The sequence below is a fragment of the Oryctolagus cuniculus genome, chromosome 12 (assembly GCF_964237555.1).
Source record: "Oryctolagus cuniculus chromosome 12, mOryCun1.1, whole genome shotgun sequence".
Classification (NCBI taxonomy): domain Eukaryota; kingdom Metazoa; phylum Chordata; class Mammalia; order Lagomorpha; family Leporidae; genus Oryctolagus; species Oryctolagus cuniculus.
This window is the reverse complement of record NC_091443.1, coordinates 88,586,436-88,613,803: the sequence shown is the minus strand read 5'-3', so window position 1 is coordinate 88,613,803 and position 27,368 is coordinate 88,586,436. Positions and strand designations below refer to the sequence as shown.

Genomic DNA, 27,368 nt, shown 5'->3' with positions numbered 1-27,368 from the left:
CTGTTCCCACTTGGAGCATATGTGGTACAGCATTGTTCTTTGACCCGTAACTGCCCGGGAGCTGGTTGGCACCCGTTCAAGCCTACCTCTGGCTGGCACTGCGGGCTCCCCACGTCGCTTCTTCGAGGAGCTCACTAGACACAGGCTGCAGTTGCAAGCGTCAGCTGGCCAAAGGCAGGCGCGGGCCCACCAGGGGCAGACCCCTCAGCCATGGGGGAACCGACCGAACCTTCCCTGGGCTTCCCTCCCAGTAGGGGCAGGGAGGTAAGGTGAACATGGAGGCTGCAGAGACCAAGAGGTCACGTCTGGGTTCAAGTCGGCTAAGGAAAACACACCGTGCTTCTGTGGGCGCCCTCCTACGACAAAAATGACCGGGTTTTTTTGTTTGTTTTCTAAGAGCCAGAGGAAGATTCTGTCGCCTGCTTGAGGACCTGAGGGAGGAGTATGCAGGGTGGCCAGGAGCAGTGAGGGTTAGGTTGGGCCTGGGTTAGTGAAGGGACGGAAGTGTGAATTGGTTACACAGTCCCGGGACAGCAGAGAGGCCCCATGGGTCAAGGAGGGAGAGGGCCCGAGGCGAACGAGAAGAGCCTGGGGATGGGGAGAGGGGCGGCCGGGGACAGACCCAGCCGGAGCTGCGCAGAGCTGAGGGCTCGTGGGGAGGAGCAGCGGGATGGTCTCGGGCTGGCCCCAGCGGAGAGACGCGCCCCCTAGCGTCCCTGCCGAGCCACACAGCCCGGCTTCGGGCAGTCGCCGAAGCCCCGCCCAGCCCCGCGCTCGGTGCGGGCGCCCGGCTCGCTTTTGTCGCGCGGCCCTATAGTTCCGGCTGTGGCGCGCGCACGGAAAGTTTAGGCAGACGGACTGTGACCTGCGATGGGCTTGCGGGGGGAGAGGGAGACCGGGGGCCGGCGGCTGTCTTTCGCTGCTGGCTGGGGCTACGCTTGAAGGAGTTAGGGGCGAAGAAGGAGGCAGGGCCAGCGCCCGGCCTTCTCGCCGCCCGGGGGCTGCCCCGCGCCGTCTCTGAGGCGCCAGTTCCGGGGCCCTGCGCCCGGCCTCCCAGCGCTCGTGCGACCCGGGGTCCTCAGCGCCGCGGACCCGGCACGGTTTCGCCTCTTCTGCCCGTGGAAGATTTCCAGATCTCGAAATTGTTTGATTTCTAAGGTAAACGTGTTCCCCAGATGCGTTCCGCACGTGGGAATTCTGTCTCTAGGGTGAGCAGCTAGAGGTGGAGTTGTAGCTGGGAACTCGGGAGGGACCCCAAGTCCGGCTGACAGGAACGCCGCGGAATAGGCGGGGACCCTCGGAGAGCGGACTGCCCAGGACCGGTGCTTTGGGGAGGGGCTCGTTCTCAGGCAGGGGGTTCTAAATGGGTAGCAGAAGGGGACTTGGCATCTAAGGCCAAATCGGATAGGCGAGGGTCTCTTCCCAGGAGAAAGACAACACCGAGTTGGAAGCTACTCGCAGCAAAGGTGTGGGTGTGGGGTGCACTGGGGACTGCAAAGGTTAGGATCAGCCCAGGTGACGAGGACATCGCTAGACCGGTGGGCAGCGATTTGGGGGGTGGTGGTGGTGGTTATTTTTTATTTTTTTAAGTCAGGCCTAGCCTGCCTGAGTGGATCATTGTTCAGGAACATTCAACTCCTCCTTTAGCTTCTGTGCTGCTTACAACCAACCTGAATACTAAATTAATTGGCTTCCCACGACTTGGCCACGGCGAAAAGTGTGCTTAGAGTGAAGGCAAGTGCATCAGTCAGGAGAAAAAGCCAGCCCCAAAGGCGCCTTCAGAGAAGGTGAGGCTGGCAGCCGTGGTCACCCATCCCAGTGTTACAGCAGATTTCATGGGCCAGGAGTGTTTTTGTTTTTGTTTTTTAAATGCTTGATCCAAGTCTGTGTCCGCTATTTCCCATTCTCCAAAGAGGTGATGGCTGTACATCCCATGATCCCCAACCCTGAAGACACAAGTCCTTCGTGCTTGAATGGCACTGCCATAGGAACTGGGTGACTTGATCTGGGCATGGGTGTAGGAGTCCCTGGGATCTCAGCTTGAATCAGCAGGATATGTGTAGCGGGTGTTCAGAGTTAAGATGTGTAGTGTGATTTGCTGAAGAATTGTTCCATGTATTGATAGTAGTGCAGTAGTCATTATCAAATATTTGTTGAGAACCAACGTGTGCTGGTTACTATAGTAAGTCCAGTCGGCAAAATCTGACCTAGTCCCTGCCCTAGGTGAGCTTGTGGTCCATTGTAGTGTAGTAGAACCAGTGTTGTCCAGGACCTCACTTCTTGAGTAACAGAAGTGAACAAAATAGTACCAAGTTGATACACCTAAACTCCGGGAAACCCACAAGCCCTCAGAACTTCCAAACTTACTTTGGACAGCTTGTCACCTGGTTTTCTGAAAGCCCACAACAGTCAAAATGCTGCAAATAAGAATGATCACAGATAAAAATGGAGTGCAGACTAACCTCTAAAAATTCTATAGAGACAGCACCAAAGCAGCACGACAGCCTCTGGATCCTTCGAGTGTGGGAGGAGTGATCTGCCCCCCAGTTGAGGAATTGCTGGTATGAAGTGCAACATCAGGGCATCAGTTTGCTGGGTAGTGTTGGTGTTTAGAGTGATGTTCCTAAGTCATCCTCTTAGGATGACTTAGGTTTAGCACACACTGTTCAGTGAGGCAGAGAAAAGGGGTACATATTTTAATTTTTTCCCACCACAATGGTGAAATGTTTTACAATTCAAAGGAGTCTGGGAAAGTAATCCTGCTTCACTCCCCACCCCCCATCCCCCAGTTTAACTTTATTGATGTTGGATACACGAAATATAACAATATATTTCAAATGTGTCTCAAGCCATTATGTAGTGAAAGGCTTTTCCTACTTGACCTGAGTCCCTTCCCCACATGGATAACATTGTTTCAATGACAGTATGTTGAGTTTCCAACAGCCTACTTACCCATAGAATTTTAGAATATCACATGTTTGCAGTTGGGTACTGTACCAAAACAAGTAGTCTGGCCACTGTTAAATTTTTTTGAAATGAGTCCCCAAAAAAGAAAATACTGGATATTAAATTTCTTTCTTTTTTTTTTTTTTAAGATTGATTTTATTTATTTGAAAGGCAGAGTTACAGAGAGAGGTAGAGACAGAGAGAGTGCCTTCCACCCGCTGGTTCACTCTTCAGGTGGCTGCAATGGCCGGAGCTGCACCGATCCAAAGCCAGGAGCCAGGAACATCTTCAAGGTCTCCTACATGGGTGCAGGGGCCCAAGCACTTGGGCCACCTTCTACTGCTTTCCCAGGCCATAGCAGAGAGCTGGATCGGAAGAGGAGCAGCCGGGACTAGAACTGGCACCCATATGGGATGCCGGTGCTTCAGGCCAGGGCTTTAACCTGCTGCACCACAGCACCGGCCTCATGGATATTAAATTTCTAACCTATTTATATCCACCTGGAGTCCTCCTAATTGTAAATAATACATGCAATATGGTTTTATGAATTTATTAGCAATGTATACATATAATCTTGTGACTTATTTTTCTCCATTTTTTTTTTAAGATTTATTTATTTGAGAGGCAGAGTTACAGACAGAGAGAGGGAGAGACAAAGAGGTCTTCCATCCTCTGGATCACTCCCCAGTTGGCTGCAATGGACAGAGCTGGGCCAAACTGAATCCAGGAGACAGGAGCTCCCTCCAGGTCTCCAATGTGGGTGCAGGGGTTCAAGCACCCAGGCCATCCTCCACTGGATCAGAAGAGGAACAGCCGAGACATGAATTGGTGCCTATCTGGGATGCTGGCACCTTAGGCAGAGGCCTAACCTACTGTGCCACAGTGCTGGCCTCCCTCCATTCTTTATATAAATATTTCTCATGTGGGGCACGAATTTGGCTTAGTGGTTAAGACATCTATATCCCATATCAGAGTGCCTGGGTTTGATTCCTGGCTCTAGCTTCCCACCAGTGTGGACCGTGAGCAGCAGCAGATGATAACTCAAAGTAGTTGGGTTCCTGTCACCCATGTGGGAGACCTGGATTGAGTTCCTGGCTCCCAGCTTCAGGCCAGCCCAGTCCTAACTGTTGCAGGAATTCGGGGAATTAACCAGCAGATGAGAGCTCCCTCTGCTGTCTCTTCTCTCTTTCTTGAGCTAATTCTAGCTTTTATACATATTCTTTAATTTTCTTTTTCTTCACAATTAAAGCACCATTGAGGCGGGCACCGCGGCTCACTAGGCTAATCCCCCACCTGCGGCGCCGGCACACCAGGTTCTAGTCCCAGTCGGGGCGCCGGATTCTGTCCCGGTTGCCCCTCTTCCAGTCCAGCTCTCTGCTGTGGCCTGGGAGTGCAGTGGAGGATGGCCCAAGTGCTTGGGCCCTGCACCCATATGGGAGACCAGGAGAGGCACCTGGCTTCCGGCTCGGGATCAGCGCGGTGGACCGGCCGCAGCGCGCCAGCCGTGGTGGCCATTGGAGGGTGAACCAACGGTAAAGGAAGACCTTTCTCTCTGTCTCGCTCTCTCACTGTCCACTCTGCCTGTCAAAAATTAAAATAAATAAATAAATAAATAAAGCACCATTGGCCAGTTTGTGTAAAATAAGTGCTACTGAGGCTAACAGTTTGTTGCTTTGTGGTGCTTAATGACTTCCAGCTTTGTCTAACTTGCATTATGATTTTACTTGTTTTTTTACTTTTATATTTTACATCCATTTTAATTTAAAAAAGGACACCACACAACAAAATAAACAGTTGTGCTAATATTATTGTATTAAGATACTGAAAGTGCCAAAAAAGAATGGTTGATTGTCAATACACCAACATATGACAAAGAGAAATATTCTTCAATAAGTTAAGTGTTGGAGAGGTGATGTAGGAGTGTTTATTATATTAAATTGTGTAAAAGTTGAAAGTAGGAAGCTGAAGAGCTACCTGAATTTTCCCAATGGATACACTTCAGGTGGTCTCTGCTTTAATGGCTGTCACATGGGACACAGGGTGAAGCCCTCACAGTGCGCTAAGCTGCTTACTTCCCTCTTGCTGAAGTCTCTGCAGATTGCCTTCACTTCCACTCAGATGGGATTTGCCTCCATGCATTTCTGAGAAACTGGTTAAAATAATGGTGAAAAAAACCTTATTTATTTCCAACAGCATTTCTCTGTTGGTAGTACGCTGTTCACATTCTCATTGGAAACACTGGGATCATTTTCATCATGCCGACGGTGGTGGTAATGGACGTGTCCCTCTCCATGACCCGCCCTGTGTCTGTCGAGGGCTCCGAGGAGTACCAGCGGAAGCACCTGGCAGCCCATGGTTTGACGATGCTGTTTGAGCACATGGCCACAAATTACAAGCTCGAATTTACAGCCTTGGTGGTTTTTTCATCACTCTGGGAGCTGATGGTCCCTTTCACACGAGATTATAACACCCTACAGGTAACAAAAGGAATTGTTATTGCTTGTACAGGGCCCAAAAGTATTAGAAGGAAAACAGTGCTTAATATCACACCAAAGTTCTAGAACTTGGAAATATTTAATAAAAAGCCAGTGAGTACTTTTTATGTGTAGCTATAGAACAAGGGTTCACAACTACTAGGTCTTAGGCCTTTCTGTGGATGAGCTATGAGTTAGAGCTGTGTGTTGTTAGTTTTCTTCTCTTGGTTTTATGAGATTCCTTGAGGAAAGGCAAGCAGTCAGTGCTCCATTCCCTCAAGTTTAGGGTCTTTATGTTCAACATTTTCCTGTTCTCTACTTTGCTGTAGAACTTGAAGAAATGAAAAACAGCCCTTCTTTATGAAAACATTTATTGTAGAGCAATTCAAATTGTTATTTTCTCACCAACAAATAGCTTGAGTTATAGATCCCAAGAAATTATAATTTTTTTAAAGATTATTTATTTTACTTGAAAGTCACAGTTACAGAGAGAGGAGAGGTAGAGAGAGAGAGAGAGAGAGGTCTTCCATCCACTGGTTCATTCCCCAGATGGCCGCAACGGCTGGAGCTGCACTGATCCGAAGCCAGGAGCCAGGAGCTTCCTCTGGGTCTCCTACATGGGTGCAGGGGCCCAAGGACTTGGGCCATCCTCCACTGCTTTCCCAGGCCATAGCAGAGAGCTGGATCAGAAGAGGAGCAGCCGGGACTAGAATCGGCACCCATATGGGATGCCGGCGCTTCAGGCCAGGGCTTTAACCCACTGCGCCACAGCGCTGGCCTTAGAAATTGTAATTTTTAAACCCCAGTTGATAAGTGCTATCTTCCAAAGGTGTTTTCTGTGATATGCCCAAGAGTTTACTTTCTGACAACATCTCTACATCATTAAAATTTCCACCATTGCCTAAAACAGTGTCTTGACCACAGTGAGTACTTGCTAAGTGTCTGTGGAATTAAATTGAATAGTTTAATGATGGTTGGGCAGTTTAGAAATCCAAAATCAAGGAGGTTTGAATTGTTTTTTAAATATAAGTAATATAATTTTTGTTAGAACATTTAACATATTTTAAGCAACTCAAAAACTTTTTCATAATTGTACTGGCTTTCTTAATAAGGGGATTTTTTTCATGTTAGCACTTCTGAAATGTACAGAACTGCTATATAAGGAGTGAGGTGTAATGCTTATGACCAGGAGTCAGACTGCTTGGTTTCAGATCTCAGATCTGCCACTTCTAGTCATAACCTGTGCTCTGAAGCTCTCAGAGACACCATGTCCCCTGTGTAACATTCATACCTGGGACAGTTCATGTTGTTTTCTGATAACAGATTAAAATAGTGAAGGATAATGAGCAATGTTTTCTTTTATTCAATAAGGAGGCACTAAGTAATATGGATGATTATGACAAGACCTGCCTGGAGTCCGCATTAGCTGGTGTGTGCAATATCGTTCAGCAGGAGTGGGGTGGTGCAGTTCCTTGCCAGGTAATGAGTGATCAATTCTTTTGGTTGCCCTAAGTTAAACACATTAACCACTGAGGTGCTTTGAGCTTCTTCAGGCTCTGACACAGCATGCATTGTAAGTTCCACAAACCACATTTTATACTTTTGGTATCTTTTTTAAAAGACAGCACTAAATCATTCTAATCACATCACACTGATCTAATCTATATCACTCTGATGTGCTCAGAAAGCAACAAAGTGATGCCTTACGGAAAGCATCTGCCTGGTAAATTGGCTTACTGCAAACCAGTGCTGTTTGTATAAAACACAAAGGGCTCACAATAGTTTTTTGGAACTATGCTCCCTGGAAGGGGTTGTTACGATTTTGAGTAGCAGAATTTAAACCTCAGTACACTGTAGTTCGTCTTCATTATCTCAGTGCAGCTTTTGTTCAGCAGACTTTTCACAGTCTCAACTACCTGAGTTGTCTAAAAAATGAGGAGTGTGAATGTCATAAAATCTGTGGCTCTTAGAGTCCATAGCGGATCCACAGTCAGCATCAAGTCAGAGCAGGATAGTAACAAAGAGAGCTAGAAATTTGCAGTAAGCAGATACCTTGAGAAGTAGCAGCATATTTTGAAGAAGGAAAACAAAATTGTTGCTAAAAGAGAATCACAGTGGTCTACAACAGAAGTTAGCAGCAGTGTTTTTCTGTATTTTAGGCTTTGTAGGTATCTGTGGCAACCACTCAACTCTGCTGCAGTAGCATGAAAGCAACCATTGATAACAAGTAAATGAAAAGGCATGGCTGTTTTCAAATAAAACTTTGTTTACAAAAGTAGGCAGTGGCTAGATTTGGCCTGTGGGCTGTAGTTTGCTGGCTCTGATCACCATTTTTTTTTTTTTTAAGATTTATTTACTTAGTTGAGAGGCAGAAGTGCCGACAGAGAGAGAAAGAGACAGAGAGGTCTTCCATCTACTGGTTTACTCCCCCAAATGTCCACAATGGCCAGAGATGGGCCTGTCTGAAGCCAGGAGCCAAGAGCTTCTTCCAGGTCTCCCACATGGGTATAGGGGCCCAAGCACTTGGGCCATCTGCTGCTTTCCCAGTCCATTGGCAGCGATGCTGGATTGGAGGTGGAGCAGCCTGAACTCAAACTGGCACCCATATGGGATGCTGGCATCATAGACAGTGGCTTAACTGGTGCACCACACCACCAGCCCTAGGAAATCCTTTTGATCAATTTACTTTCAGAAATAAAAAAAAGCTTGATGCCTTACTTTTTAAGCATTATTTATTTTGGTAAGCTCACAATATCTAATTTCCTAATAATACTGAATTTTTTTATTAATAGCTTCTAAATTGGAAGCTAGCAGCTCAACACTGTTTCATTTATTATTTCTTCTGTGGTTTAGAGGAGAAACTCAAAATTTTTAAGAACCAGACCTGTGTACATGCAGACTTTTGCCCTTTAATATTTTCCTTCCTTTAGTAAAGGAAGAATCTGAATTTGAGATGTACCATACTCTGAGTACAGGGGCCTGAGACTGAATCCATGTAGACTTGCCTGATATATTTTGATTAAATCAAATCTAAGGGACTGTATTAAAGGTAGTAGTTATTAATGATTGTTTTTATAATTAGTTACTATGAAATTTATTTAAATGTTGAATTTTTAAAAATGGGGATTTTAGACAGCTGGACTTTGCCTTCATTATCGGAGTAAAATTTGTCATATTCTGACATTTCATAAAATATTTCATTATCACAGAGCATCTGGGAAACCTAATGGCAGATATAAGTCATTATATAGCAGTTGCTGGTACTTGGAAAAGGAAATCAATTCCTTATGGTTAATCAAATATCTTCCCAAACAATAAGATCCCTTAAGGGATCAATGAAGTTTTTTTTTTTTAATATTTATTTATTTATTTGAATGTCAGAGTTACAAAGGGGGGGGTGGGGCTGGCACTGTGGCATAGCAGGTAATGCTGCTGCCTGCAGTACCAGCATCCCATGTGGGCACCGGTTGTCCACTTCCGATCCAGCTCTCTGCTGTGGCCTGGGAAAGCAATGGAGGAGACCCAAGTCCTTGGGCCCCTGCACCCATGTAGGAGACCCGGAGGAAGCTCCTGGCTTTGGATTGGTGCAACTCCAGCCATTGCTGCCAACTGGGGAGTGAACCATCAGATGGAAGACCTCTCTCTCTCTGCCTCTCCTTTCTCTGTGTAATTCTTTCATATAAATAATAAAATATTAAAAAAAAAAAAAAAGAGACCTTCCATCCACTGGTTCACTCCCCAGATGGCCACAATGGCTGGGGCTGACCAGGCCAAAGCCAGGAATCAGGAGCTCCAGGTCTCCCATGTAGGTGGCAGGGTCACAGGCACTTGGGCCATCTTCTACTACTTTTCCCAGGCGCATTAGCAGGAAGCTGGATTGGAAATGGAGCAGCCAAGACTCAAACTGGAGCCCATATAGGATGTCAGAGTTGCAGGTGGTAGCTTTACCCACTATGCTACAACACCAGCCCCTATGGAGCATTCTTGAACTTTTGTAATAAATGCCAGTGTTGTGGCCTATTATTATCAAGTTACTGACTAGGCTAGGGAGAGCAAAAATAATCCTATGTTGGCGTAGTTAGAAAGTCTACCCTCTACTGTTGGATGTCTCTGAAAGCAATGAGGAAGCAGAAAATGACTTTGCAACTACCATCTGTTATTGGTATTTATCTATCTATCTATTTATTTATTTAAAAGGCTGAGTAACAGAGAGATCTTTTCTACCCACTGGTTCACTCCCCAAATGCCTGCAACAGCCAGAGCTGGGCCAAGCTGAAACTAGGAGCCTGGAACTCCATCCTATCCCCTGCATGAATGGCAGGGGTCCAAGTACTTGAGTCATCTGCTTCCTCCCAGGATGAATTAGCAGGAACAGGATTCGGAAACAGAGGAGCCAGGACTTGAACCAACACTCTGATTCAGGCATCCCAAGCAGCAATTTCATCTGCTGTGCCATAATGCTCACCCCTATAAAAAATATTTTTAAAGCAGATGCCATTTTAGTTGACCAGTAATAGAATTTGTTGTCTTTGAAAATCAAGTCGCAAAGTTCTGACTTCTGTGGTGGTACTTTTTTTTTTTTAAAGATTTATTTATTTTGGGGGACCAGTGCTGTGGTGCAGCGGGTTAAGCCGCCATCTGTAGTGCTGGCATCCCATATGGGTTCTGGTTCAAGTCCCAGGTGCTCCAATTTTGATCCAGCTTTCTGCTATGGCCTGAGAAAGCAGTAGAAGATGGCCCAAATCCTTGGGTCCATGTGCCCGTGCAGGAGACCCAGAAGAAGCTCCTGGCCTGGACCATCCCCAGCCACAGTGGCCGTTTGGGGAGTGAACCAGTAGAGGGAAGATTTATCTCTCGGTCTCTCCTCTCTCTCTCTTTCTCTCTCTCTGACTTTCAAATAAATCTTTTTTTTTTTTTTTTTTTTTTTTTTTTTTTTATATATGGAAGGCAGAGTGACAGAGAAAGAGGGAGAGGCAGATAGAGATCTTCTGTCTGCTGGCTCACTCCTCAAATGGCCACGACAGCCCGGGCTGGGTTAAGCCAAAGCCAGGAGCCTGAAACTCCATCTACATCTCCCACATGGGTGCCAGGGGCCCAAGTACTTGGGCCATCATCTGCTTCAACAGAGCATATGAGACCCGAACCAGCCTTTCCATGTGGAATGTGGACATGCCAGATGGAGGTGTAACCCACTGTACCACAACTCCAACCTCTGGTGGTACTATTTAGGGACATCTCTTATGGAAGAGATGGGTTCTATTTTTAATACAATTAAGTAAGAATTAGTTAAAAATATTTTGTTCTTTTTTAAAGTGTCCCAAGACAATCTTTTTTTAAAGGCTTAATTAGATGAATAGAGTAAAAGTGCATAGATTTTAAGTACCTGGTTCATTGACTTTTTTTTTTTTTTTAAGATTTATTTTATTTATTTGAAAGAATTACAGAGAGCGGTAGAGACAAAAAGAGAGAGAGGTCTTCCATCCACTGGTTCATTCTCTAAGCGGCCACAGTGGCTGATCCAAAGCCGGGAGCCAGGAGCTTCTTCCAGGTCTCGCATATGGGTGCTGGGGTCCAAGGACTTGGGCCATCCTCCGCTGCTTTCCTAGGTGCATTAGCAGGGTACTGGATCAGAAGTGGAGCAGCTGGGACTCAAACTGGTGCCCATATAGGATGTTGGCACTGTAGACTGGGGCTTTAACCCATTGTGCCACAGTGCCGGCCTCTCAATGAGTTTTGACAAATGCATGCACCTGTGTAACCACTACTATAATAAAGGTACTGAACTTTTCTGTCACCACACAAAGCTTCCTCATGCCCCTTTTTAGTAGTGAAAACATTGCTAAATGGTACTGTAATGTACAAACCTCTCTGTTTGCAAACAGGTTGTTCTGGTGACGGATGGCTGTCTTGGCATTGGTAGAGGGTCACTGCGGCATTCCCTGGCTACTCACAATCAAAGAAGTGAGAGCAACAGGTTCCCACTGCCCTTTCCTTTCCCATCTAAGTTGTATATCATGTGCATGGCAAACTTGGAGGAGGTAATGCTTTTTACTAAGTTCTTTCAGTTTGATTATATAGATTTTAGGGCTTAGTTTATTTTTTAGTTTATTTAGTTTATTATTAGTTACTTTTATTCTATATATTCTGTAACATTATACTCCGTTGTTTTCAGCAGAGGCTGTCACTGCCTATATTTGAAAAGACTGAAATTTTAGTGTTGCCCTATTTTGGGAACATAGTTACAGTTGCTCTCCATCTTCATGATGAGTGCTGAAGGTGTGAGACGTTCTTTTTGGAGTTAGTTATTTACCTTATTTAGAAATTCTGTCCATTTCGGTGGAAATGTTGACACAGGTGTACTTTGATTTTTTAGGTAAAGTAACATGACTCTACTGTATGTTTACTAGACACATTACTTCCTGGTTTTACCATTTATTTGGGAAAGTTATTTAACCTTTCTACCCTTAATTTTTCTCTCTGTAAGATGTAAATAATGATTGTTCTTACCAAAAGGTGTTATAAACACTTTGGAGGGAAGATGCTGTGTAATACTAATTGGTCACCTTTGAGAATCCTTACAAAGCTACTTCTGAATGAAATAACTGCACGCATGTCATTTATATGACATCCCTCCCTTGTATCCTTGAGTCAAATTGTGATAGTCATTTCCTTCTCATATTGGCTGTTTAAAAAATCATCTCAGTCATTTATTGCCTGTGTTATTATGATGGCTGTGACTTTGGTGTACCGAGAGTGACCTGGCATTTTGTGCCATTTTGAAAGGGTCATCCTTTTTGCTTTGTAGCTTCAGAGCACGGATTCCTTGGAGTGCCTTGAACGTCTCATAGACTTAAACAATGGTGAAGGGCAGATTTTTACTATTGATGGCCCCCTGTGCTTGAAAAATGTACAGTCTATGTTTGGGTGAGTATATGCACTGAGCTTTTTTGCCTTTTTACAATCCAATACTATAATTTGGGATCCAGCAGGAATTTTGGTTTTACTATTTCTAATTGTCCTTTTATTTTGCCCATTGTACTTTTCTCAGATAAAATGATAGTATTGATTTTGTAAATTGAACATGACTAAACCTCTAATGGCTGACTTCCTTACAGTTTCAAAGATTGCCTTGCTTTGTGGGCTTTTCATAATTGAAATTTCACCAAAAATGTCAGATTTGAGGCAAATGTTTGGTGTAGCAGTTAAGACACCTGCATCCCATATCGGAGTGCCTGGGTTCCACACCTGGCTCTGCTCCTGACTCCAGCATCCTACCAATACAGATCCCGGAGACAGCCATCTGACTCCCGCCACCTATATGGGAGGCCTGGATTGACATCCTAGCTCTCAGCTCAGCCTGGCCCAGTCCCAGCCATAGCAGGCATTTGGAAAGTGAACCAGCAGATGGGAGCTCTCTCTGTCTCTGTCAGTTTCACAAATAAATGAATTTTTAGAAAGAATCAAGGCCATTTATTTGTAAATATCAGATTTTGTTCTGTTTCACAAATGGTCAGATCTTGGGTTTAGAGTCAACTTGAAGGGAAAACAAACTTTGCATCTTGAAAAATTACTGTGTATCATATTAATATTAATCATCATATTCTAGAAAATTGATAGATCTGGCATATACACCTTTCCATGCTATTCTCAAGTGTGGCCACCTAACAGCTGATGTGCAGGTCTTCCCAAGGCCAGAACCTTTTGTCGTAGATGAAGAAATTGATCCTATACCTAAAGTTATTAATACAGGTAACTGTTTTTTTTTTTTTTAATTTACTTAGTTTCTCTGTTATCCTTACTTTCTTCTAACTTGAGACTTTTACCTTCTTCTCCATCTAGGTGAGTTGAAATGAATATATACTATGATCTAGGGTGCTGTTGTCATCAGCACTTTGCATTGGTGGATACATTACCTAAAAGGTGGCGGATTATTGATCTTTTCTGTTGAGGTTAATCTCCAATTGTAGATAATTGTAACTTTGAATCACTAGAGCTGGAAATCATGGCTATATTCACTAGCATTGAAATCCTTGAGATGATTCTTAAAAGAGATATTAAATTCATGTATAAAGGACTAGCTTCTGGACTCGTCTGTATGACTCTTGCTATGTGACCCTGGAAAGTCACCTCCTCTAGTTCTTATTGGCTAGATGAGTTGAATCAACCTGATGATCACTAAGCTGTCAGCTCTTCCTGTACTTGTCCCGCCCTATCTTTTAGTTCCATTTTCCATTAACTTTTTGAGTACCTAGGTGCTTATACTGATTCATTTGTTAGTCAGCTAGGAGAGGTGATGACAGCAAGTCTCAAAAGAAACACACTTCCTAATTTGTTAGAATTACAATGTATTCATTATGATTCTGATATTTTCATTGTTTTGAGAATATAGGTCTTAATTTGCTTAGAAAAAAGACTGAAAAGCAGTTCAATAAAATAGATTTCCTTTTATGATGAATATGATTTTATTTTTCTTATTTACAACTTCTAGTGTTTTCCAGGTTTTTGTACTTATATATTTATGTAATCAGGAAAAATGTTTTAAAATTCTTTTGACTTCAACTTTCATGTTGTCTTTATTTTAGCTTTTAAAAAAATAATTTTGGTCTTTAGTACAGCTTATATAAAGCAAAGAAATTATTGTCATTAGACTGCTTATCTTGGTTTTGTAAAGGACTTGTTTTTCTCAGGGAAATGTTTTTAATGTGGAGCTTACCTTCCAAGGAAGGTTGAAGTAAGTTGTTGTGGACGTGTGTGACTCTGACGCCCCCTGGTGACATGAACATCTCTGACTATGTAGAGGAATTTGACCTTTTAAGATGCTTGCCTTAACTGGGAACTAGTCTCATAAAACTGAAGTTTACCTGATTTATCATATCACTGACTTTTTTTAAGTGAAAGATAATGATTACTTCCTGATCTACCTGAAATGAGAATTCTTAGAGTTACTCACAGAGAAGCTTAATAAATTTACCAGTCCTCATATTTGAAATCCCCACCTATATAGTGTGTTTATGAAATCTAACATAGAATATATTGTACTTTCCCATTGTATAAATTAATGCTATGTTGATTTTTTTCCTTTCAGATTTGGAAATAGTGGGATTTATTGATATAGCTGATATTTCAAGTCCCCCTGTTTTGTCCAGACATTTAGTGTTACCTATAGCACTTAACAAAGGTGAGTTCTCTTCCTATTCCATGGACAAATGTGAAGTATCTTATTGTCTAAAGTTATTCTTAAATGTTAAATAGCAGGAAAACTTATTTTGCAGAATTAGATGAAAGGAATAGCTATTGAACTAGATTTTAGAAAATGTTACTGAATCTATCAGAAAATAAATTCTGCTGCTTTACACTGTGGAAAACATGTTGGCACATATTTACCACACATTGGCTTGTACAGTTGCAGTGGAAATCCTTTAGAGATGTGAGTGCTTAGTTGCTCATCCAGGGCTCTGCCTTTCCTATTAGGAATGCCCTGAGAAAGACAAAGTATGGTTACAGATAATGTGGAAGTCAAGCATAGCTGAACAAGGGGAAGAAGCATGTTTGTTCTTTGTTCTTTTAGTGTCAAGCACATAGTAGATACACATTAAAAATGTTTGAAAGAATGGATAAATCTAGATCCTTGCAAGTCCTCATTACTTGATTGATTGATTGATTGATTGATTTTTGACAGGCAGAGTTAGACAGTGAGAGAGAGAGATAGAGAGAAAGGTCTTCCTTTTGCTATTGGTTCACCCCCCACCACCACCACCAAGTGGCTGCTACGGCCAGTGCGTTGCGGTCGGCGTGCTGCACCGATCCAAAGCCAGGAGCCAGATGCTTCCTCCTGGTCACCCATGTAGGTGCAGGGCCCAAGGACTTGGGCCATCCTCCACTGCACTCCCAGGCCACAGCAGAGAGCTGGACTGGAAGAGGAGCAACCGGGACAGGATCCGGCTCCCTGACTGGCACTAGAACCCGGGATGCTGGTGGCGCTGGCCAAGTCCTTGTTACTTTAGAATATACCTCTCCGGGAACTATAAAGTCACATCCCCAAATTCAGCATCTCTAGAGAATGTGAGCCTCTAGCTCTTTGAAATTCTCTCTCTTCTGTTCTAGGCTGACTATCCACTTTATTTTTATCCACTCTCTCCAAGAAGTTTATCCAGTCAATCAGTTTTCCACTTAATGAGTTATCATTTCTGTTTACTCCAAGGTTATCTTGGTTGGAGTGTTGGCTATCCAATAACCACTCAATCATATATCCATAGAACTTGATACATTCCCGCAGATGGCATGTCTGTAATTTACCTTACTGTTCTCAGAGAACAACCAGCTTCCCCTTATTTCTCAGGTCCTGGGGGAAATCTGTGTGTCTATATAATTGTTGAAAAAGAAATTGAGCAAAACAAAGAGTTTATATAGGGAGAAATTATTGGAAGGCAAAATAGGGCCATGTTAAAAGGGCTGTTGAATGCCACTCTAAAGTGAGCAAATTATTCCTGTTGAAAAAGAAAATCATTGTCTCTGGCTCTCAAATTTAAAAGTTTTTGAAAAAAAAAAGTTTTGTTTTTCTAATGGATAATTAAGTGGTTTTCAGTATATTTTAGTTGTGTTCCCATCACTACAATCAAGTCTAGAATTTTTTCATCACCCCAACAACAAGCCCAGTGCTAACTGTTAACCCCCAGCCCTCCATTTCCCCAGTCCCAGATAACCACTAAAATCCTTTCTGTTTCTATATAGATTTGCCTATTCTGGATGTTTTGTGTAAATAGAATCCATACAGTACCTGAAAACTGCTTTATATGGATTTGGAGAACTGGGATGAGTTTTTTCCATTTGTTACAATATTCCTTTACAACTCTGTACACCTTCATTTCAAGACTGAAAGCAGCAAGAATATAATTGGCCTGGGGTTTCTGTGGCTAATATCAGCCTAGCCTGTTTCCTCTTCTTTTTACAGAAGGTGATGAGGTGGGTCCTGGCATCACTGATGACACTGAAGATGAAAATTCAGCCAACCAGATTGCAGGCAAAATACCCAACTTCTGTGTCCTGCTCCATGGCAGCCTAAAAGTAGAAGGAATGGTGGCGATTGTTCAATTAGGGTAGGAAAGATTGTTTACATTTGGTTGACTGGAAGGGAAAATCAGTTCATTAGTGAAGTATTGCACAAACATTTCTGAAGAGAGAGAAAAGTCCGTGTCACTTTTTTCCTTTCACAACCACACCATTTCCACCTGACATTACCTTCTAAACTACTCTTTGAATCCCCTAGAATAAATAAGGAATGATCTTAATTATATTATTTTTTATAGTATCTCCTTTCTCAACTTTCTTCTTTTTTATCCTGTCTGCAGTATCTGGGCTCCAGGTAGAGCCATGTTACTAACTTGCAATAGGAGCATAGGCAGATTCACAGACTCTTCATTTATAAAATGAGCAGGTAGTGCCAAATGAAAATAGATGGGATCACTTTGAGCTTTTTACCATGTGCCAGCTACTCCCAGGCACTTTGCACTTGTTCACACGTTTATCCCTTCCTCTGTGCAGAAGTATCAACATTAACCCCATTTTATAGATGAGGAGACTGACATTTGAAGAGGCCAAGGAACTTCCCCAAGTTCACACAGGGAGTCAACGAAAGAGCCAGGATTCTTGCCCACATGTTCTGACTCCAGAGCCTGTACTCCTAACTGCTGTGCTGTATGCTTTCCCTGTGAGGAACGTCCTTCTAACTTTTCCATCCTCTGACATCTTGAAATCTGCAAAATATCTGCTTCCCTTTCTATGATGCTTGTTGTTAGAAAAGACGAGATGACTGTGCACCTCTGCCTATCACCTAGGATTGGTGTAGGAAATCAAGAGGTTAATCAGAGGAAACATGGCTCCATTTCTACTTGAGTTAGAATTACCTAGTCCAAAAGGAAGACTGCACTTCTTACTAGTCTCCTGCATTTCTTGGCACTCAAAGTACTGTCACTGGCTCTGATTATGGGAACCACCTGGGGCCTTTGAGAAGCTGGAACAGCGTGTCTGTTACATAACAAGGTGGTGGCCGTGTGCCCTGTGTGAGAAGAGCTCCCTGTGCGTGATGGCGTGAGGCAGCTAAAAGGACCTGTAGACCACAGCCTTTCCTTCTCACCACCCTGCGGCTACTTGCTGTCCTTTGTGCTTGGTTTCCCTTTGACATCTTTATATACATAATTTTGCCTGAATAATAATAAATATCCAAGAGGGATGGAAATGGTCGGGGACAACAGTATGTGTTTTGAGATTGAATGTTTGGCCTTGGTCAATGTAATGTGCCTGATTACAGAGTTGAAGCTCGAAAGAACACGGGTTAGACTTACTTAACCTGACAGTCCCAGGCTTGATATTCTTCTGATCTTCCATCTTCTCTCCATCTAGTCCTGAATGGCATGGAATGCTCTACTCCCAAGCTGACAGCAAGAAGAAATCAAACCTCATGATGTCTCTTTTTGAGCCTGGCCCAGAGCCTCTCCCATGGCTAGGGAAAATGGCACAGTTGGGTCCTATTTCAGGTACAACCAAGATCAGATTTTGCTTATCTTAACTCTGTCTTCTCTCTGCTGTTCTGAGTGTGCCTGGCAGTTGGCAGGGAGCATGCGCTCCTTCATTGGTATGCTGTGGGTTTTGATGCATGGAGAACTCTGAGAGAGTGTGATGTCTGATCCACATTGACTGCTCCTGGGAAGCCAACATTTAGGTTGCTCTGAGTAAATATAAACTCTCTAAGTGCTTAAAGTAAGAATCTACTCTCCTTGAACATTTTTCTTAGTGTACTAGTTTCAATCCAAGTAACCGCCAGTCACTCCTAGATTATTTAATCTCCACTGCTTCTTGAAGCTGTTTTCCTTTAGCTTTCCCTTGCTCCTATACTTGACTTTTTCTTTGGCAGCTTCTTTGTCTTACCTTCTTGTGTTTTTCCCTCTTGCCTCAGTTTCTAAGACACTGTTCTTTGCTTTCTCCTCTTGGGTTCTCACTCTCTCGGTTATTTCTCAGCTGTAATGCTTTGAGACTCCCCAAATCTGTGCATCCCACCTGAGCTCTCCCTGGAATTTGCATATCATATTTCCAGCTCCCATTGGGCCTCTTCCCACCTGCATGTTGCGCTAGTCTCAGGTTCAGCATGGTTTTAACAGACACCATTGTCTCTCACCATTTTCTCCTTAAGCTGCTTCTGATTTTCCTCCTCCTCTGATTGAGGGTCCCTTGTACCTCTTAACTCCTCAGGCTCCAACTGTAGAGTCATCCTTGACTCCTTGGAGCTCATTTCAATTTCAGGGACATCTACCAAACAACCTATTCCATGGCAGGCCTCATGGATAAAAAGTTAGCAGGAGTTACTCAAAGTATAGTGGGAAGTGGAATAATAAACACGGCCTGGCACGCAGGCGAGGTCGGCCTGGCGGAGGTAGTGATTGCTCTGTCCGGAGGCCTCAGTAAGATCCTCACGGCGGAAAGGCGCTAGCCAGCTTGTGAAGGGCTGAGGCATTTGCTGAGCGAGAGGGGGAAGCAAGGGCACCCCGGGCAAACGGGACGCCTTTAGAAAGGAAAGGAGTGGTGCGCAAACGAGAGTGCTCGTGGGAGGGGCGGCAGTGAAGTGGAGGTGGGCAGGCCATGTTGAAATAGGGCGACCCAAGACTTTTTTTTGTAATTACTTAATTAATTAATTTGTTTGACAGACAGAGCTCCTGTCCACCAGCCCTCCTGAGGGAGTGTGAAAGCACTGACGCACAGTAGACACGTGGCAGTAGATACTGCTGGTTTTGTTAGGCTTTTCAAAGCAGACATGAAAATAGTACTATTTATACCAGTCCCTCCTGTGCCAAATTTTGTTCCTAGAGACACTCACTTTTTTTTTTTAACAAGTCAGCCTGCCCTGTCTTTTATTTATTTATTTATTTACTTGACAGGTAGATTTATAGACAGTGAGAGAGACAGAGAGAAAGATCTTCCTTCCGTTGGTTCACTCCCCAAATGGCCGCTTAAATCCAATGTAAGCCAGGAGCCAGGTGCTTCTTCCTGGTCTCCCATGCGGGTGCAGGGCCCAAGCACTTGGGCCATCCTCCACTGCCCTCCCAGGCAATAGCAGAGAGCTGAACTGGAAGAGGAGCAACCGGGACAGAATCCGGTACCTATATGGGATGCTGGCGCCGCAAGCAGAGAATTAGCCAAGTGAGCCACAGTGCCGGCCAGAGACACTCACTTTTTTTTTTTTTTTTTTTTTTTTTTTTTTTTTTTTTTTTGACTATCTAGATAGAGTTATAGACAGTGAGAGAGAGACAGAGAGAAAGGTCTTCCTTCCGCTGGTTCACTCCCCAAATGGCTGCTACGGCCGGCGCTGCACCAATCCAAAGCCAGGAACCAGGTGCTTCTTTCTGGTTTCCCATGTGGGTACAGGGGCCCAAGCACTTGGCCATCCTCCACTGCCTTCCTGGGCCACAGCAGAGACCTGGACTGGAAGAGGAGCAACTAGAACCAGAACCCAGCGCCCATATGGGATGCCGGCACCGCAGGCGGAGGATTAACCAAGTGAGCCACGGCGCCGGCCCAAGACACTCACTTTTAACACTTGTTTCTTTTGGTATTTATCTACATTTCTAAATAATGTAAGTGTATAGCTATTTCTTGGTCATAGTTTTCCTATTTAGATGTCATTTTTTTTAAGATTTATTTATTTATTTGAAAGTCAGAGTTACACAGAGAGAGGACAGGAAGAGAAAGAGAGAGAGAAGTCTTCCATCCACTGGTTCACTTCCCAGATGGCCGCAACAGGTAGAGCTGCACCAATCTGAAGCCAGGAACCAGGAGCTTCCTCCAGGTCTTCCCAAGTGGGTCCAGGGGCCCAAGGACTTAGGCCATCTTCTACTGCTTTCCCAGGCCATAGCAGAGAGCTGGATTGGAAGTGGAACAGCCGGGACTTGGACTGGCGTCCATATGGGATACCGGCTCTGCAGGCAGCGGCTTTACCAGCTACACCACAGTGCCGGCCCCAGATGTCACTTTTGACATTTCAAGTGTAACTCAACTCTTTAGCTCTCTTACCACCACCATCTCCCACCACCTACCCAGGAGGCATATTTTACCTTCCCCTGACATCCCAAAATGGTTATAATATTCTTTTTTGTTAAATCAGGATTCAATCCTTGTTAGAGGATTTAAATGTTATTTATACTTGAGCCAAGTGGTTTACCAAATTGTTTCCTTTGATTTGCAACTTTTTGTCCCCCAGCCCAGTCCTAATCACTGTTTTGTTTTATTTTGGTTTTTTTTTCCTTTGCTTGCTTTCTAAATACCTGTCACTTAACCCTCCCTAAGTGAAATATATTCCTTGGTATTTGGCAGTTTCTGTTTCTGTCTTAGTCATCCCCATCCTCCTGTCTCATAAATGGACCGGGTGTTCTCTGGGCCAGCTGTGAGATGTCATCCTGCTTCTGTCCTTCACAGTTCTCTGTGGGTCTCCTGTTGCAGGACTCCCAAAAAAAGGGTACATGGAATGAAATGTATAGAAATTGTGCCTATTCGGGAATGTCATTTCATCCTTCATACTCGCTTGGTGAGCATGGTTCGATATTGAATTCTAGACTGCAGTCATTTCCCTCAGAGTTTTGAAGTATTGCTCTGTTGTCTCTTCTGGCTTCCTGTGCTGCTGCTGAGGGTCTGGTGCCATACAGACTCCCGGCCATTGGCCTTGACCTCTGATATTCCAGATTTCCAGAATGATGCAATTGTTGCTCTCATTGATTTTGCTGGACACTCACTGGGCCCTCTCTAATTTGCAGTTCATAGTCATAAGTACTGGGCATATGTGCTATGTATTTGATTTTCTTCTCTATATATTCTCTGTTCTCCCATTCTGGAACGTTGAGTTGCTGTTGTTGGGGTGTGTGTGTGTGTGTGTGTATAGTTTTCTGTCTTTTCCTGCCCGTTTCCCCATTTTTTTTTTTTTCATTTTCTTCTTCCTTCTACAAGGAATCTTTATCTTGCAACATTTTTATTTCTACTATCATATTTCCTATTTCTAAGAGCCTCTTCTTGTTCTTTTTTCATAAATGCAATGTTTCCTGTTGCTAAGGCAGTTGCAATGTATAGGTTCCAAACAATTGAAAACTGTACAAAATAGGTGACGATTGGATGTTGAAATATTTGGTGCTGATAATCATGTAGGATGAAAGGGTCTAAAGAAAACTATTTTCTAAAACAACTTGGGACAACTTCATGGAAGACACAGGCTAGGATCTGGACCTTGCACTGTAGCTAGGTAAGTTTGAGTAGCTGAGGAACAGCTGTGTTCAGCGCTGGGAAGAGTTCTGGCTTTGCAACTAGACCCTGCTAAGTCACTGTGAAACCTTGTGTAAGTCCAGCCTCTCCGTAATATCTACCCTATAGGGTTGCTTTAAGGAAAGAGGATGTATAGAGACTCTGACATACAGTTGGAACTAAATAAATATTCTTTATTCAGTGAGTTCCTTGAGGCAAGATAAATACATCTCAGCACAATTCCTAGCACAGTGCTTACTACATGGTGAAGCCTTATTATAGATACTGAATGAATAAATGAGTGTGTGAACACATGAATGAAGAAGGGAGGGCAGTCCAGGCAGGAAAATAACAGAAATAATGTGAGTATGCTGTGTGAGAGAGGACTGGAGGAGCTCAGCCGACTCAGTGTTCGTCTCTAGACAGCTGTTAATGGAAGCACTTCTGGAGAGTTGTGCCAGTATTTTTGTGAGTCTGGAAGGTAGGGCACATTGTAGAGGTAGAGAACACCCAACTCAGAAAAACTGGCCTAATTCTAGTTTTAACATGAACGTAGGCGAGGGACTTAGGCTCCCTGAAACTGTAGGAAAGGGATTCCTCCTGTCTACCTCAGAAGGTGGTAATAAGAAGGATAAGACGAGCCATTAGATATAAGTGTGCTTTGTAGGTCAGTGGTAGTGTTTCATTGACCCAGCAAGCAGGCGCAAAGTCCCTATTCATCCATATTGCTAGAAAGCCACACTGGCTTTAAGTCTTTGGAACCAATGAACTCATAAGCCATAAGGGAGTGTATGCTTCACAAATAAAAGTACCTCTTCCCATGCCCTTTTCCTTAATTTGGCCATATATATAATTTTCCCTTTTAATTATCTTTTTTTTTTTTTTTTTTTTTTTTTTAAGATTTTATTTGTTTGAAAGGCAGAGTGAGAAAAGAGAAAGATCTTGCATTTCCTAGTTCACTCCCCAGGGCTGAGGCAGGCCAAAGCCAGGAGCTGGGAATTCCATCTAGTTTTCCCATATGAGTGCAGGGGCCCAAGACCTTGAACCATCACCTACTGCTTTCCCAGGCACATTAACAGGGAACCGGAATGGAAGCAGAGCAGCCTGGACTCAAACTGGTATTCCACTATGGGATGCCAGCACTGCAAGTGGTGGTTTAACCCACTGCGCCACAATGCCAGCCCTGGCTTTTAATTTTCTTTAATGCTTTAACCTGTCTGATCTAATGCCACTAGCCATGAGGCTATTTAAATTGAATAAAAATTAAATAAGATTTAAAATTCAGTTCCTCAGTTAGCACTGGCCACATGTCAAGTGCTCAGGAACTAGTGGCTGCCATACTAGGCGGCACAGGTGTGGATATTCCATCATGGTAGAAGGCTCACACCTGGGATAGACTGTGTTTTTTTTTGTTTGTTTTTGTTTTTTTTGTTTTGTTTTTTTTTTTTTTTTTTTGGACAGGCAGAGTGGATAGTGAGAGAGAGAGACAGAGAGAAAAGTCTTCCTTTGCCGTTGGTTCACCCTCCAATGGCCGCCACGGCTGGCGCACTGTAGCCAGCGCACCACGCTGATCCGAAGCCAGGAGCCAGGTGCTTCTCCTGGTCTCCCATGGGGTGCAGGGCCCAAGCACTTGGGCCATCCTCCACTGCCTTCCCGGGCCACAGCAGAGAGCTGGCCTGGAAGAGGGGCAACAGGGACAGAATCCGGCGCCCCGACCGGGAGTAGAACCCGGTGTGCCGGCGCCGCCAGGTGGAGGATTAGCCTAGTGAGCCGTGGCGCCGGCCAGACTGTGTATATTTTTTAATTTTTTTTTTTTTAAGATTTATTTATTTACTTGAAAGAGTTAGTAGAGAGAGAGAGATTTTCCACCAACTGGTTCACTCTCCAGATGGTCATAATGGCCAGAGCTAGGCCGATCCGAGGCCAGAAGCCAGGAGTTTCTTCCAGGTCTCTCACATGGGTGCAGGGGCCCAAGCATTTAGGCCATCTTCCACTGCATCCCCAGGCCATAGCAGAGAGCTGGATTGGAAGAGGGGCAGCCAGGACAGGAACCGGTGCCCATATGGGATGCTGGCGCCACAGGCAGAGGCTTAGTGTACTACACTATAGCACCAGCCCATGCTTTTTAATTATGCATTTTAATATTGCTCTGACTATAAAGTAGGTAAGTGAAGCTTGTTTAATAACATTTAAGATACTTTCCAGTTAGGAAGGCCTCAGAGATTGAGAACAGGTTCCCCAACCTGACTGAAGGTAATGAGTTTTCTTAATTAATGAAGAAATAAGTCATAAAAGATTGAGTGATTCAAAGAGCTGCCAGCCTAACTGAAAACGTAATTATATTTTGCTAAGTGTCATTTAAAGCCTACGTTTTTCTTTAAGATGCTAAAGAAAACCCTTATGGCGATGATGACAATAAGAGCCCATTCCCTCTGCAACCCAAAAACAAACGCAGCTATGCCCAGAACGTGACTGTCTGGATCAAACCCAGCGGCCTGCAGGTAACCATACTCATACGATGCTTTCCACTGGGGACAGGAGGCGGCTCTGGGGCAAGCAGGCGGGCAGACATCTGATCTGATTTTCCTTTCCTTTGAAACTTAGTAATTCATTTATATATAGTGTCTGTCATTACTTCCAAGAAGGATTTGAGATGGCCTTCAACAAATCACACATAGAGCAAATCACTGTTGACAAACTTAAGAGCAATAAAAAACCTGGAGAAAGAAGAGACCGTTGTGCCAGGAACCCAAGGCAAAATGATAATTGTATTTGAGCAGTTTGACTCTGACCTTCCTGCTACCAAGGTCAAAAAAGAAACATAGAACTATTGGCAGTTCTTGTCTGACAAGAGGAAGTCTGTCGGTTCTGCTAGAGCAGCACGTTTTCCTGGGACTGAATCGTGATGTAGTATTCTTCACATGATGACCTTGAATAGCAGGGATTATCTTTAACAACAGTTTTGTAAAATGATGTAATCTTCCAGGTGGCTATTCCTTCCATCCATAGAGTAGAACCCAAGCCACAGCACCACTTTGGAATCCCACAGAAACACTCATGGGAAGGAAGGAAAATACTGCTCCCCAGGAGTGCTGCCTTCCAGCAAAGGACTCAGGGACATCTCCCCTCCGTGGACACCAAGTCTCATTCACACCTGTTCTTTTTTTTTTTTTTTTTTTTTTTTTTGACAGGCCGAGTGGACAGTGAGAGAGAGAGACAGAGAGAAGGGTCTTCCTTTTGCCGTTGGTTCACCCTCCAATGGCCGCCGCGGCCGGCGCACCGCGCTGATCCGATGGCAGGAGCCAGGAGCCAGGTGCTTTTCCTGGTCTCCCATGGGGTGCAGGGCCCAAGCACCTGGGCCATCCTCCACTGCACTCCCTGGCCACAGCAGAGGGCTGGCCTGGAAGAGGGGCAACCGGGACAGAATCCGGCGCCCCAACCGGGACTAGAACCCGGTGTGCCAGCGCCGCTAGGCGGAGGATTAGCCTAGTGAGCCGCGGCGCCGGCCCTCACACCTGTTCTTAAAAATTCACTTTTTGACTCTCTGTTTTCTCCTTTGAGCACCTTTTTCTGCATTTGTTCCTCCAGTAGTCCAATGTAAGCCAAATGAGAAGAGGAGCCGGGTCACCTGACAACCAGAGTAGCTTCTGATGACAGGACAGACTCCTTTCCACAGAGGCGGAGCCACATCTGGCCATGCACCCAGGGGACAGGAAAATCAGAGCCTTTCTCTTTCCTACCATCACTTCTCCAGCATAAAGATAATTAAAACCACTTCTACCACAGTTATAGATGCATTTTGTTTAAATTTTGTTTTGGTCCTAGGTATACATTTCTGTTGTGGCAAGACATACATAAAATGTGCCATTCTAAAGTATATGATTCAGTGACATTTAATACATTTCACAGTGTTCTGCCACCATCAGCACCGTCTAGTTCCAGAATATTTTAATCACTCCAAAAGGAAACTAATGTTAAACAAATTACTCCACATTGAAAGTTACAGAGAGGCAAAGAGAGAGAGAGAGAGGTCTTCCATTTGTTGGCTCACTCCCAAAATGGCTGCAGTGGCTGGAGCTGCACCCATCCGAAGCCAGGGGCTTCTTCCGGATCTCTCACATGGGTGCAGGGGCCCAAGGACTTGGCCATCTTACACTTCTTTCCAGACTGTAAGAGAGTTGGATCAGAAGTGGAGCAGCCAGGTCTTGAACCGGCGCACTGCAGGCTGCGGCTTTACCCACTAAACCACAGCACAGGCCCCTTGGGTTTTTAGAACTAAAGTATTTCAGCCATTCTAGTGAGTGTGGAGAGTCACTTATTTGTATTTCTCTAATGACTAGTGTTGTTGTACATCTTTTCATATGCTTATTGGCCATTTGTTTATCTTCTTTAACAGAGTATCTAGTTAAATCCTTTGTTCATTTTTTAAATTGGATTGCTTGTCTTTTTATTGCTGAGTTATTTATATAGTCTAGCTGGTAGACCCATAGCAGATACATGGTTTGTAAATATTTTCTCCCATGTTAGGAGCTGTTTTCCACAACTTGATAATGTCCTTCAATACACGAAAGATTTTACTTTTGATTCAAATGTCTGTACTTTTTGGTGTCATAACTAAGAGATAATAGCCAAATCCAAGGACATGAAGATATACTCATGTATATCTTTGTAGTTTACATAAGCTTTGTAGTTTGCATATATTTTGGCTCTTACATTTAGGTCTCTGACCTACTTTAAGTTCATTTATATATAGTGTGTGTGTGGGTAAGTGTTCAGCTTTTTTTTTTTTAACTTTTTTTTTAAAGATTTATTTATTTATTTGAAAGGCAGAGACACAGAGGGAGAGAGAGAGAGATCTTCCATCACTGGCTCACCCCCCAAATGAACCCAGTGGCTGGAGCTAGGCCTGGCTGAAGCCAGGAGCCAGGTGCTTCTTCCAGGTTTCCAATGTGGGTGCAAGGGTCCAGGCACTTGGGCCATCTTCAGCTGCTTTCCCAGGTGCATTAGCTGGGAGCTGGACTGGAAGTGGAGCAGCTGGGACTCGAACCAGCTCCCATATGGGATGGCAGTGCTGCAGATGGAGACTTAACATTGTTTTTTTTCAAGATTTTTTTCTTTTAATTTATTTGAAAGACAGAGAGAGAGGTAGAGACAGAGAGAGAGGTCTTCCATCTGCTGGTTCACTCCCCAGATGGACACGAGGAACTGAGCCAATCCAAAGCCAGGAGCCAGGAGCAGCTTCTGCATCTCCCATGTGGGTACAAGGGCCCAAGCATGTGGGCCATCTTCTGCTTTTCCAGACCATAGCAGAAAGCTAGATTGGAAGTGGAGCAGCCAGGACTAAACTGGTGCCCATTATGGGATGCTGGCACTGCAGGCTGGGGCTTTATCCCACTGCACAGAGTGCTGGCCCCAGAGGTTTAACCTTCTACACCACAGTGCTGACCCCGTGTGCTCATCTTCTGGTGCCAGCACCAATTGTTGAGGAGACTGTCCTTCACCATTGAATGATCTTGGCCTCCCTGTTAACAAATCCAGTGGCTAAGATGTCAGGTTTACTGTGTGTATTTTTTGTAATACAAGTTAATTTATTTGCATCACCAAGAGATGTATTTTGTTATCATGAATGCTTTTGAAGGAGGGCTTTACTAATGTGAGCAGAGTGCTGACATC

General features: G+C 44.1%; 2 protein-coding genes across 4 annotated transcripts in view; one reads left to right on the top strand and one right to left on the bottom strand.

Moving 5' to 3' along the window:
- SLC24A1 (solute carrier family 24 member 1) overlaps window positions 1-649 on the bottom strand; it is a 40,690-nt gene extending 40,041 nt beyond the window's left edge. Inside the window, exon 1 of the mRNA XM_070054388.1 lies at window positions 87-649. The gene's annotated coding sequence lies outside the window, so the exon portion shown is untranslated. The remainder of the gene's footprint in view (window positions 1-86) is intronic.
- A 140-nt stretch (window positions 650-789) lies between these two features.
- INTS14 (integrator complex subunit 14) overlaps window positions 790-27,368 on the top strand; it is a 29,239-nt gene continuing 2,660 nt past the window's right edge. Inside the window, exons 1-10 of one of the 3 annotated variants that reach the window (XM_002717934.5) lie at window positions 790-1,158; window positions 5,140-5,423; window positions 6,792-6,899; window positions 11,303-11,458; window positions 12,226-12,344; window positions 13,027-13,169; window positions 14,506-14,598; window positions 16,372-16,516; window positions 17,820-17,953; window positions 24,078-24,196. In XM_002717934.5, coding sequence (XP_002717980.1) covers window positions 5,202-5,423; window positions 6,792-6,899; window positions 11,303-11,458; window positions 12,226-12,344; window positions 13,027-13,169; window positions 14,506-14,598; window positions 16,372-16,516; window positions 17,820-17,953; window positions 24,078-24,196 — 1,239 coding nt within the window. In that variant the 5' untranslated portion in view covers window positions 790-1,158; window positions 5,140-5,201. The remainder of the gene's footprint in view (window positions 1,159-5,139; window positions 5,424-6,791; window positions 6,900-11,302; window positions 11,459-12,225; window positions 12,345-13,026; window positions 13,170-14,505; window positions 14,599-16,371; window positions 16,517-17,819; window positions 17,954-24,077; window positions 24,197-27,368) is intronic. The other 2 variants (XM_008268878.4, XM_017347945.3) reach the window with 2 other exon arrangements.